The following is a 13,093-nucleotide window of genomic DNA, read 5'->3' on the forward strand; positions in this document are numbered from 1 at the left end:
GTCTAATCTTTGCAACAAGAGACACAACACAGGTCATCAGTTGCTTCTGTAAACTGCTGTGACTGTGATGTCTGCTATGTATTGGAAAGGAGATATGCTGAGGGGATGAGTAAGATTGTCTAGGGTACTTTACATGTTTTATAGATTTGTATGTGACATAGTAATCCCACAGCTGTTAATAGACTGAATAAAGTAAAAATCACATTCCTATGGTGCAGAGCTGTATTACGAATCCTGTATAAAAGTTGTTGCAGTTGCCAGGTTTGTTTTGATTAGTTAGTGACCTTTAAAACCCAAGAATAGAATAGGATCCTGCAGTCAAAATACAGGAAATGTTTCTGGGTCCTGGAAAAGATCCTCCTGTCAAAAAGGGACATGAGTCAGATGAGGCAGCGTCAGGTTTGGGCAGAGTCAAACCTGCGGAACATGTTAACTGAACACCTTGTGTAATCATTTTATCGAGCGTTCTGTGCTCTACAGAGGTGTACGTATTTATTACAGTAGATTTTGTGTGATTGGGGGTTGGTATCAGTATCTGAGACTCGTTGTCGTCGGAATAATGAAAGTATTAATGAACAAAATTAATCAATAGGTGAATCGAAAAATTAATTGTTAATGCTGGATAGTTTGCTGTGAAAATAAATATGTGCTCTAGGAACATTTTACTAGTATGTTTAGTATTTTTGTAACTTCCCATGTATGTTAACTGTCAACATATCCTATTTTTATTTATGTAGCATATTTACAGTTGCAGTTTGTTGTACAGAATTGCAATTTTTAGGAAACAGGGTTGCCAAAAATGTGTTTACACAGGACAAAAGACCCAGTTTTGCAGATAAATTCATTACTTATCACCTGTACACGGGCCACTAGTTGATACTATTTTTAATAGTCTGAGTGACTTTGAAGACAGCAGCACTGCATCAATAATCCCTTAAACTAATAGTTTAAAGTGGGTTAGCTCAGTAAACATCAGAAAAATCTATCTGATGAAGTTGTTTAGATGAAAAATGTAGCTTCATTTAAGCAGATAATAGTTTATATCTGGCAAGGACGTACTTAATATGTCAATAAGCTTTGTTGTAACAGGTATCTCGGCTAATGAAACAACATGAATTTAATTCATTTGCTCCCTCAAGGAACACTGCAGAGAAGGAGAGGCAATGTATTCACAGAAACTTGACCATCGTCTTATACTGGCGTTTGGAGGAGGGAACCAAGCTGTTGTGGATATGGTCTCCTGTTGCATGGTTAAAACATCATGTGAACTGATATCTGACTAGCAGCTGGAGGACTTACCATAGCTTGTTATCAGAAAGATCTGAGAGAGGCACTACGCTGCACTGTGTCTTTCTAGAGAATACCTATCTATCATCTGAGATAGATGACACATATTTTTTATAGTTCCCTGCCTAGTGCACTGAGACATGATGGATTTTTTCTTTCACCGTCATTTTGGACGCCGTCAAAAAATTCAGAAGCACCCTGCTGGTCCTGCTGTTCCGACTAGCAAAGCAAGGAGGCGCTCTAGTGTTGGTCTACCCTCTGTAGCATTAGTTCAGTCCAGACGGTCCTCCCTTGGTTTGCCTCCAGTGTGTACTGATGGGCGAAGACGTGCCAGTGTTGGCTTACTTGTGGCCAGTGGACAGAAGCGACACTCCATCATAGAGCTAGGAGTAACAAACACAAGTGAACCAGGAAGTGGATTTAATGTAGCTACGAACAGAGGAAGAAGGGTGTTCCAGTGCAAACCTCATCATCCTCGCCGTGCCTCTGGTACCATCTCCTGTGTACGACGTGGGTTGGCCGTGCGGTATCGACGACCTTCTAAAGTAAATTCCATTGAACCTCATTTGCTTGGATCCTCTATGTTACTTGCAAGTGTCGTTCAGATGGGCAGAGGAGAGAAAGCGAAGGAAGACGAGGAGGATGTAGACGTCTCTCTGTGCTCCTGTTCTGAGTCTGATGAAGAGGAAGGGAGTGATGCAGAAGCGGAGAACAACACCGGAGGAATAAAAGATGCAAGCCTCAGGACCACATCTCAGATGCACCTAACCCAGGCAATCATTATGGAAAACATTAAACTCCGCCCATTGCTCCGCCCTCCTCGCTGTCTGAGACGAAATTCCTCACATCTCCTCCCAGCAGATTCTGTGTTCCAGAGCAGTCAGATGGGCTGTGGAGTTTACGGCCGTTATAACCAACGAAGTTCAAATCAGGTTCAGTTGACGCAGACTAAACCAATCCAGACTTCCGTGACCAGTCCCAGTCTGGGCCAGCTGGCCTCAGCAGGTCTGAGCTCCGCTGCTAGTCCTGAAAAAGATCTGGCCTCGCCCGGGTCTACGCTGCATAAAAGCTGTTCTTCACCTCTTGCGGGACCAGAGGGAACCATATACTATGATCCTTATCTGGATACATGGGACAGCTTCCTGTCGTATGTAACGTGCACACACACATACACACATACACATGCAGTTGTTCTAATTAGCACAATAGCTAGTACTGAATGGTTAGTTTTCCTGAATGGATGTTCTGTGTTATATGAGAGAGCTCCGGTGGACTGCTTTGATGGTCGGTTATATGTCAGCACGGTGGTGTCAAATTCATTGTCAATACCGTCTTGTGTTCACCAACATAGTTGCAGTAAATCTGCAGTCAGCATGACCTACAGATTATTGCTTAATGTTCTGTGCTGAAAAGCAATTAGGGGTTAAGAGGACAACTGATAATGGAAGCTCTTTAAATTAATGCTTGTCAGTGTCTGTTTTTAGTAGGGTGGGACTCTCACCAGCCACTCAAAGTAGCTGCTGGTACTGATTTCTACCCCAAATTGTATGTTACAGGATGGTAACTTATCATTTATCACCATTTTTGTGGTCTCATCAGTCTTAGAAGGAACCTGGACATATTGCAGTGGAGGTTCATAGTCCCTTATGGTTGATTCTGTATCACACAGGTAACCACAGCGTACCTTGTTCGAGTCCAGTTGGGGACCTGTTTCATGTCACACCCACTCTCTCTCTACTTTTACGCCCTCTAATGTCAATTAAATAAAAGCTAAAAATGCCTAAAAATATTTGAAAAAACCCACAGGTGAATTAAATTTTTAGATGGTAGTGATCTTGTTGCTTTTTCTTTAACAAACTGTGGAAGGTGTGACGCACTTCATGCTTGTCAGGGAATTTGTTTTCCTCATTTCTTTGTGCTTTTGCTGCTTCTGATGCTGGAGGGGTTTTAGTCCTTACATGTACAGCAGAAGGTGCGGGGGGACAGAAACTGTACATCATCAGATGAGGAAGTGTATGTACTGTTGATAAATGCTTTTGAACTTTTGGGTCAATTGTTTCTTCAATGAAAAAAGAAGATCCTGGAAACACATATCTTTATGTCATAGGCCGAGAGGCGGGGTACACTCTGGACAAGTCGCCAGTCTATTACGGGGCTGACGCATAGAGATGCACAAACATTCACACTCACATTCATCCCTATTGGCAATTTAAAGTAAATCCCAGATCAGGTAAGCTGTATCAAGAGCCAATCATATACAGAAATCTTCTACATACTGCAGAATGCAGAGAAACCGGGATAGTCCAGAAAGGTCGGAATAGCACACAGTTTAATGTGTGCTTGCACAAAGTGTCTCTAATGTGTGTACTGCATAATGTTGTATGTATCTCTTTATAGGTTAAAGGCTTATTTAAAAATGGTCGGTGCAAAAGTCTTATGTACTGTTGAGGAAGGATGGATGACATCACCAGTCTCACACATTAATCTCATCTTCACTCTCTGACTTTGACATTTGAATGTGGATTTTTTTAGCTTGATTATTGTGAATATTGTTTGAATTTAATTTTCTAAATTTCTGTCTCTTTGTGTTTCCAGGAAAGCAATAGCCAAGTCCAGCCTGCACCACCTGTCCTGTCAGCCCAGTACATCAACTCTGAACAAGACCGACCCAGAAGCAAATATCCGCAGCACTGTGGACTGGACTGTGAGTCTGGGTATCAGTATACCAGAACAGGGAATCTGAGGCATTACACAAAAATGTTATCTATGTTTTACATTTACTTCATGTCTTGCTGCTTTGACATCACACAGGAAATATGTCCATGGCATCAGACGGATCACTACAGGTCTCCTCTGTTACTGGCACAATTGTTTGTCGCACATTAATGACTGATTAATAAAAAATTTAAATAATGTGCCAGGACCCTCACAGCCCGATGCGGTCTTTGCATAGCCCTACCCTCATGCTTCAGTATGAGGAAAGTGATGGTGATGGACCACCGTGATAGAGGCTGTTTGTTTTTCTGTGATGATGAAACAGCTTTCCAGGAGTCGAGGCTCTTTTTCTGATTCTGAGTCTCCTCTCTTTGTCTCTGCAGGAATCAGCTGTGTATGGGGATCATATCTGGTTTGAGACAAATGTGTCTGGAGATTACTGTTATGTGGGAGAACAACACTGTGTTGCCAGAGGACTGGTTAGTATCACCCGTTGATTATCTCTCTTGTTGCTTTCCTCCCTTTCTCCTCTCTCCCACTTTGTGCTCTCACCAACAGCGTTTGTGACAAACTACATTTCCGTGCAGCTGTTTTTCAAAGTATATTTGGGGTGCAGCATCAGTTACCCATCTGTTGTGCTTTTCTTCAGTTTATCTGGCCAAATGTTTATACGAGTACGTGTTTGCAGCTCATGCGTGTTTACACGTCTGATAAATCTTCACTGCCAAAAATTTTCAGTCGGATACTCCACAACATCTGCGCCAAGTAAACAACTGAGGTCCCACAGCTGGTGATTACAGCACTATACAATTCAGTAGCATCAGATCTTTGCAGAACCGGTGTATCAGCTATTGAGGGTAGAGTTAGCATACGTGTATCCTCAACAGTTCAATCTTTGGGCAAACAAGTGTGCAGTCATCTTCTCTGGAAGCACCAGTTGTTTGTATTGCACACCTTACCTACGTGGATCTCTATCCTCACGTTACATGCATTACTGTACTTAAGAACATTTTTTAGGCCCCTGTACTTTTACTAGTGTATTTGAAGATATTAAAATTCAGTTTAATACACAATCTAACAAACTTATACATGTTGATTGAATGTTGATATATTGAATAAAGGATTTTATGTGGTACTTTGTGTATTTCTTCCACTTTGACACCAGACAGAAAACAATGCAAAGGATTTGAGCATGATAGTTTCTTCTTTTCCTCATTTCTAACAAAATAAATAATCATAATGCTTGTCTGTGGTCATTCCTGTTAATAACATTTTATTTTTCAAGACTGACCCCCAGTGTTCACAGATGGCATTACTACTACTGATCTTTGCCATAATACAGCTTCTTTCACCTGTGATTATAATTCTGTGTTTGTCTTTCCTTACTTACAAAATGTGCTCTCTTTCTCTTTCTTGCTCTTTCTAGCAAAAGTCTGTCGGTCGGAGAAAGTGTGCTGCCTGTAAGATAGTCGCTCACACCGTGTGTATAGAGCAGCTGGAGAAGGTAATGTCGCTGTGCTTTCACAATACTGTTAATAAGTGGAATGATTCATGCAGGACGAATGTTCACCTTTTATAATTACTTCTTGGAACAAAGAAACCTAGTGACGCAAGAGTCAGTCTATTGAAGAGTGGTTGCTTTTCTGCCCATAGCTGTTCTTTATGTATTTATTTTTATTCATGTCTATATGTGAAGGAGAGGACGGTAGGTTGTCTTTAACTGTCCCTCCTGTCTAACCTGCAGCTTCAAAGGTCTAGACCCAGTCTGTTGGAAGAACCCCTGCCCCTCAATGACCCCAACTTTAGAGTGAGATACACAAAAAAACTCATTTTCTCTCCTCTCTCCTCATCTGTGACCCTCAAGCTGACCGAAATACACAGATCAGAGGAGGTGTCTCAACATCCCTTCAGTTCATTCATAATGAAACCAGTGCACAAAATTATACCCGTGTTTCCAACAGGATGAGATTTTATTTGGAGCAAATGAATCGGAGGCCTGCTGCCCAAATGAAATCTCTGCACTGTGAGAGAAATAAATTCTATGGGTAAACAAGTTATTGGATAATCCACTTTCAAAATGAATGAATGAAGCTGATCCAGTTCAGACACACACCCTCTGAAACAAATCACCACTTTTGTTCTTCCATCTTCCTAAAATGGGCCCTTTCTTTTCCGTTCCATAGAATCTTCTTCTTCTCTTTTCATCTCCTGGTCTCTTAATCAATAATAACAAGTTGAAGGAGGTCTCTCTCTGGGAAGGGTATGATTTCATTCAGGAAGTGGAGCTGGAGACACAGCACTGCTCACAAAGTCTGAATGAACAAATCAGCACACAATGCTGACTGAGAACATCTAGACTGTACGGTTGTCTAGGGGTAAAACAAAAATCAGCAACACTTATTAGCCACCTCCGACTCTTCTTAGTATTCACACCCCTTCACTAGTTACACACTTCACTGTGGTGCAAATCCAACAAAAACATCACCTCCATTTTCTCACTTCTATTATAGGTCACCTAACTTTCTTAGGTTCTTTTTTGAGAAGGACAGATACCATCAGTTAAAATGCTGTAAATAACTGATATAACTAATGGATGGATATGAAGCCGACATTTATAAGGTGACCAGAATGTAATGGATGATGTTTTGATTTGTATGATGATTGACCTGTGGTGGCACATGTTGTGTGCTGCAGTACTTGGCGTTTAAAAACTGTCTGTATCAGTTTAAAAGAAAAGGGTGGCATTGAAAATCACACCTACGCTGTGGTACATCTTTGTAGCATGGTACTGGCCACGTCTTGTTGAAAGCTTTGTAGATTGATCAGTAAATAATTTGACTGTTAACAAGAAGCTGAATCAGAAGCTGTTGATTAAAAGCTTCCTCACAGTCGTGCTAGGACTCCTTTTTTTAACTTCACATTTGAATAACACTCTGCTAATGATGGATCCATCACTAAAATAAAAGACCCAAATAAAACTGAGGCGTTTTGTTACTCTTATTGTGTGACACTAACCCCTAATGGATACATTATTCATTGTGAGAATGTGGATGTCTGTGATGTGCTGGGCTGAACCATGCGTTGTAAGCAGGAACAATGTCATCACACTGAGCTAAAACTAAAACAGATCACAGGCCTGTTCCATGTGCCTTCCCCAAGGCCCACGGGACAGTTTGGTTGACCTGACAGTGTGTTCAGCCTGGCAGACACAGATGCCTGGTGGTGTCCCTGCTCTGTTTTTTGTTTTTTTTCTGTGGTCACTTCATTACGGGGAATCATGATGCTTCCCCCTGGAGGCAGAACCCACTTTCACTTCTATAAAGTCACTTGTGTCTTTGTCTTTGGCCTAACTACTTCTTTCTCCTGAAACATGTTCTGCCTTGCTGACCTGATCATTGGAAATCATTACAATCATGGCTCTACAGGTGTGTCCGTGTGGTAACGGCCGCCTGTCCTGGAGCTCCATGCTTTTTCCTTATAACCTCTCCCAGTACTCAGTATGGTCTGTGCAGCAGATTTAAAAGCCTAGTCTCTGTCTCTGTATTTACACCTCTCTACTCTTCCTTTGCTCTCCTGCAGATTAATTTCAGGTGTAAGCCGTCTTTCAGAGAGTCGGGCTCCAGGAACTATCGAGAGGTGAGTTCAAGAAGCTTCTTCTGACAGAAGAAAAAACTGATGAATTTCAGAAATCAAGGGATATGTGTTTTTCACTGTGATCCATTGTTGCAAATGTTAGATAAGTTTAGGTGTAAAATAATTTGTGTCCTCTTACAGCCTGTTGTGGTGCATCATCACTGGGTGCATCGGAGAAGGCAAGAAGGCAAATGTAAACAATGTGGTAAGGTGGGTACTGATTTAAAACTTTCCTCAGAATCCCTTTTATTTATCTTTCCTTCTTGCAAACCCACCAGATGTAGGAAATGGAATATCCCCTTAACTAAACAGAAATGAAGAAAACTGAATTCATGTGTTCATCTACGCAGGGCTTCCAGCAAAAGTTTACTTTCCACAGTAAAGAGATTGTCGCTATCAGCTGCTCCTGGTGCAAACAGGCCGTGAGTGTGCTTTTAAAATAATTTTTCAACAAAAAGATTATTTCTGTGCAACACAATGAATCTTTTTTAGAATGGTGTATTTCTCTCTGTAGTACCACAACAAGGTTTCCTGCTTCATGCTGCAGCAGATTGAGGAGGCTTGTCCAGTAGGAGCACACGCTGCCCTCATTGTTCCACCCACATGGATCATTCGAGTCCGACGCCACCAGGTAACTGGAGAAGAACAACGCAGTGATTTCCTGACATTCAGTCTTAACTGTCAGCAATGCAAGGTGCCCACTGTGAACAGCAAAGACCTAGAAATCAACAAGAACATCTCAAATATTTCAAGAAGCTGAACAATAATGTACTTAATGAACAGGACCTCTCTATTTTCTACTTTTCACCGTTGTAGTAGTAGATTCTGTAAGTATAATAAAGTTTTAGAGGTTTTACAACCTTTTTTCTTCATTTGTATTTCAAAAACAAAAAATAACATTCTGCATCCTTTGTTCTTGTATGAATTATTTTGTCTTTTAATTAATCCAAAGTACTGTATGTTCAGCTCTGTACATTTGGAGTATTACATTTAATCTGCTCATTGTGCACATACGTCACCCCTCAATGAGTGTGCAGCCACATAATGAGCAATGCATGACATAACACTATCAACTTTGTTTATTGTAAGATATCTATGTTTGTGAAAAACAGGAAATTTAGAGGCAATCCTACTGTTATGACACATCCTGGTGAACTGTGCAGCAGCAGGTTCTTTCCCTTCACATTCAGGCTCGGGCTCTGCTTCATTTGATCACATGCATTTGTTTGAATAAAGGGAACCACTGTTTATTTCATTATGAGAACAGGCTGCATTTCCTAATGAAATCCACCTGCAGTGATTAATAGCTGGCTGTGTTCTGTGTCTCTGACAGTCATCTATGAAATCAAGTAAAAAAAAGAAGAGAACGTCGTTCAAGAGGAAAAGCAGCAAGAAAGGAGCAGAGGTCAGTTTTGCAATATTGTGTGTGACCCTCTACCAGCAGAACATGGTAGAGAAATAAACAGCAAGTGTTTAATGTCAGTGAAAAGGCTGTTATCATCCACGGTGTTGCTGAAGGTGAGGGTTGGATTTCATTCTGCTGTTTAGGGAAGTGGTACATTCAGTTTCCTAGCAAAGAGATACATCTGCCTATTTGGGCATACATAAACACATGACCAATTTCTCTAGTTAAACTCCAGAGGTTCCCTTTTTCTGCAGCTGCAAGGACACATATTGACACTTACAGCCTCTTGCTCTAACCTTAACCATCACATCAGTAAATGTCCAACACTCTTTACTGTATAAACTTTAACCTGGACCTTTGCCACGTGTCATAGCCTCTCTCGTACCATGTTTCGTCTGCCTTTATACTATTACTTCAATCATATAAAGGCAAAGTACCCAGATATAATATTTTTGAAAACCAAGTCTTTTGAACTTGTGAGACTCTCCAACATAATATTGTAATGAATGTGTACATTATTATACTGGAATCTATTTTAATGGCTGAAGGTGCACAGATAAGAAAACCTGATGGTGATGTAGTCTTTTTGTTTTGTGTGTGACACACTGAAACTTTGAAGCAGTATTAATAGATAGTAAGGGACTTAGGGACATGGTTATTTTTTGTTTGAAGATCCCATTTGACAAATACAGAGAGCTACAAATGAAAGATTAATGAGCTGTTACTGTTGTTGAAAATGAAATGATATTAATACAATTCAGTGAATGGGTCGTCTGTTTCTTCTCTGACAGGAAGGACGGCAGTGGAAACCATTTATAATCCGACCTATCCCTTCACCACTGATGAAACCACTTCTGGTGTTTGTCAACCCCAAGAGTGGAGGAAACCAGGTATTCAACAATAGATTAGTCAGACTGGTTCTAAGAGAGGTTAGTCAGTCAGTCAGTGTGTAAACAACCGCAGTTCACATTGAACCAACCAACATGTCTTCCAGTTACTCAGTTTGTCCAGTCAGGAAATAAGTTAGAAATAAGTTGCAATTATAGTGTCACTAAACCAGTGACACTAGTTACTACTGAAAAACAGTTAAAGGTGATGTTTACTATAATCATTAACTGGCACCCTTATGTTTTGAAAAACCTCAGAGGAGGAAACTATTCCAGCAACATTTTTTAAGAACAATGTTATCAGGCCAGTGCGTTTCAGCTTGTAGCCGCCAGGTTGAAAGACTTGGCATCCTTAGGACAAGTTACACTGACACAGTCACACAAAATCTCAGTGTTTAGGACGTGGACCTTGACTGCTTTCAACTCGGGACTGAACAAGACTTGAGTATTAATCAGTGTCATTTCAGCTGTTATAGTATAATTAATTTAAGTTACTTTCCAGTTTTCCAACATCCTGGTTATTTCTTCTGACAGGGCACTAAGATACTGCAGTCCCTAATGTGGTATCTGAACCCCAGGCAGGTGTTTGACCTGAGTCAAGAAGGACCAAAGGAGGGGTAGGTCACACGTACTGTATGTCTTTGTATAGTTAACAGGACATATATTTCCATTTCCAAACATTTACCTCTAAACAACCACGTAAAGCATGTAATAACCCTCAAACAGCAGGTGAGAGCTCTGAACTAACTCGTCTCACATTCCTAAAACACACACAACATAGGAAACATCAAATTATGATGTCATCATGTCAGATACATTTGGTTGACTCACCCACTAACTAGTGTAAATCTTCTAGCCTGGAGCTTTATCGCAAAGTCCACAACTTGAGGATCCTGGCATGTGGAGGAGACGGCACGGTGAGGAGTGACAAAACACATATAACACATGTGAAATGAGCTCGAGCCAAGATGCATCTCTGGAACAAAAAAAGATGAAAGTTGAAGTGTGAACAATGTATTTTTACCCCCGGAGATGTTGATACAGCAGAGAATCTTTTTCATTTCTGTAACTGCACGTCTGTGTGTGTGTGTGTGTGTGTGTGTGTTGAACCAGGTGGGCTGGATCTTATCTTGCCTCGATGAACTGGCACTAAACCCTCAGCCCCCTGTTGCCGTGTTACCACTTGGGACAGGAAATGATCTCGCCAGGACCCTCAACTGGGGAGGGGTGTGTACAGACACTGACAAAAAAAGACCAGTCCAATATTTTTAGCTAATATTAATGCACTCGGTAAGTAAATATTTGTAGAAATGCATCTGTATGCTTCATGTAAGTCTGCATGTATCCCAGGGCTATACAGATGAACCTCTGTCTAAGATCCTGTCCCATGTTGAAGATGGAACTGTTGTCCAGCTAGACAGGTGGAATCTACATGTTGAACCAAACCGCATTGCAGGGGCTGAAGCAGATGAACAACAAGCTGATAAGGTCAGTACACACACACACACACACACACACACACACACACACACACACACACACACACAAAAAATAAATAAATAAAATGAATTAAATGAGTGCCTGTACGTCTCTCTGCTCTCTCAGCTTCCTCTGGATGTTTTCAACAATTACTTCAGCCTTGGATTCGATGCTCATGTGACTCTGGAGTTCCACGAATCAAGAGGTAAATTCACATGACTAATGAGAACAATGATAAACAAATGTTACTGACTGTTGGTACTAATGTGTGGAAAAGGTGGGAAAACGCTGCCGTTGGGTTTAATCAGCTACATACGTTCACTTGATGAGATTTTTTTTCCCTTTCTTTGTTTGTTTTAGAGGCTAATCCAGAGAAGTTTAACAGTCGATTTAGGAATAAGATGTTCTATGCTGGGGTGAGTGTCTCTCTATCCATTCCCTTCATGTAGATAGATTATGCATACCTTACATACATACGGTTGCTGAAGGGTTTGCTGTTGGACAGGTTGTGTTTCATGTGTCTAAATGTTGGTCCTGAGGTCTTTGTGTGAGGTAAACGTGGAGTGTAGAAGTGTAGTGAAAGATGCACAGCTTAAAGATATGTGTGCAGTGGTGACGGAGTGTGTAGTTTGGGAACAGTCTGTCCCCGACTTTGGCTGATGCAGGAGGCAGAAAACTCCTAGAAAACATCCTACTGTGGGTTTCTTGCTGAAGTCCTCTGAGAGAATCTTGCTTACCCGTCTGTCTGTCTGTCTCTCTGTCTGTGTATGCTCCGTCTCTCATGCAGACAGCTTTCTCTGATTTCCTGATGAGAAGCTCCAAAGACCTGTCGAAGCACATCAAAGTGGTGGTGAGTAGCTGTCAATCAAACAGTCAGTCATTTATGTGAAACCACTGAGTCACCCCCTCTCCGTCTCCGTCTTTCTGTCACTGTCTTCCTCTGTCTCCAGTGTGATGGGACAGATTTAACATCAAAGGTTCAGGACTTGAAGCTGCAGTGTCTGGTCTTCCTCAACATCCCCAGGTTAGTCAGAGCTGTTAGAAGTGATACTGCTGCAGCTGCTGCTCTCTACACTACGTTTTACCCTAATACACCACTGTTTGTGCCCAAACCAAATATCACACAACATTTTATCTTCCTGTTTATTCATTTCATATAATTAAATGTCCACGCTGTCTTGACTAAACCCTAAAAGTGACGATTCTGTTTGAGTTATATGTTAATAAGACTTGTTTGATAATTGGAATAGACCCATTTACAGCAGAGTGGATTTAGAGAGAGAGAGAGACGAGTGGTTCGTTTTTTGGAAGTTGCATTTGATACTGGAGACTTAGCCGCTACTTTCTACTCGTTTGTTTCTGAGACAATAAGTTGAAATCAGCTAGGATAATGACATCTGTTATGATGAGGTGCCATAAAGTTTGTGAACCCCTTTCATTTTGTACATATTGTCATGAAGAAATTCCATCCTGAAATCACTCATAAAGATTTTTTATTAAATGGGAGATTGATGGTGATGATTAGTGTTACTGCTTCTTTCTATAACACAACATGTGTTTGTTGTGCATGTTCAGGTACTGTGCAGGCACTACACCGTGGGGAAACCCTGGTGAACATCACGACTTTGAACCTCAGCGCCATGATGACGGATACATCGAGGTCATTGGATTCACTATGACTTCACTG

At 41.1% G+C, this 13,093-nt stretch overlaps 1 protein-coding gene across 5 annotated transcripts in view; it reads left to right on the forward strand.

The window, feature by feature from the left end:
* The window catches only part of LOC113163630 (diacylglycerol kinase zeta-like), a 79,332-nt gene that overhangs the window by 24,226 nt on the left and 42,013 nt on the right, over positions 1-13,093 (forward strand). For 2 of the 5 annotated variants that reach the window (XM_026362393.1, XM_026362395.1), the window contains exons 2-21: positions 1,140-2,434; positions 3,883-3,991; positions 4,386-4,481; positions 5,429-5,506; positions 5,747-5,809; positions 7,582-7,638; positions 7,777-7,845; positions 7,986-8,057; positions 8,150-8,266; positions 8,969-9,040; positions 9,832-9,930; positions 10,462-10,544; positions 10,784-10,844; positions 11,041-11,154; positions 11,278-11,415; positions 11,533-11,611; positions 11,767-11,822; positions 12,194-12,256; positions 12,357-12,430; positions 12,982-13,093. In XM_026362393.1, coding sequence (XP_026218178.1) covers positions 1,428-2,434; positions 3,883-3,991; positions 4,386-4,481; positions 5,429-5,506; positions 5,747-5,809; positions 7,582-7,638; positions 7,777-7,845; positions 7,986-8,057; positions 8,150-8,266; positions 8,969-9,040; positions 9,832-9,930; positions 10,462-10,544; positions 10,784-10,844; positions 11,041-11,154; positions 11,278-11,415; positions 11,533-11,611; positions 11,767-11,822; positions 12,194-12,256; positions 12,357-12,430; positions 12,982-13,093 — 2,619 coding nt within the window. In that variant the 5' untranslated portion in view covers positions 1,140-1,427. The remainder of the gene's footprint in view (positions 1-1,139; positions 2,435-3,882; positions 3,992-4,385; positions 4,482-5,428; positions 5,507-5,746; positions 5,810-7,581; positions 7,639-7,776; positions 7,846-7,985; positions 8,058-8,149; positions 8,267-8,968; positions 9,041-9,831; positions 9,931-10,461; positions 10,545-10,783; positions 10,845-11,040; positions 11,155-11,277; positions 11,416-11,532; positions 11,612-11,766; positions 11,823-12,193; positions 12,257-12,356; positions 12,431-12,981) is intronic. The other 3 variants (XM_026362396.1, XM_026362394.1, XM_026362397.1) reach the window with 3 other exon arrangements.

This window comes from Anabas testudineus, chromosome 2 (assembly GCF_900324465.2).
Source record: "Anabas testudineus chromosome 2, fAnaTes1.2, whole genome shotgun sequence".
NCBI lineage: Eukaryota > Metazoa > Chordata > Actinopteri > Anabantiformes > Anabantidae > Anabas > Anabas testudineus.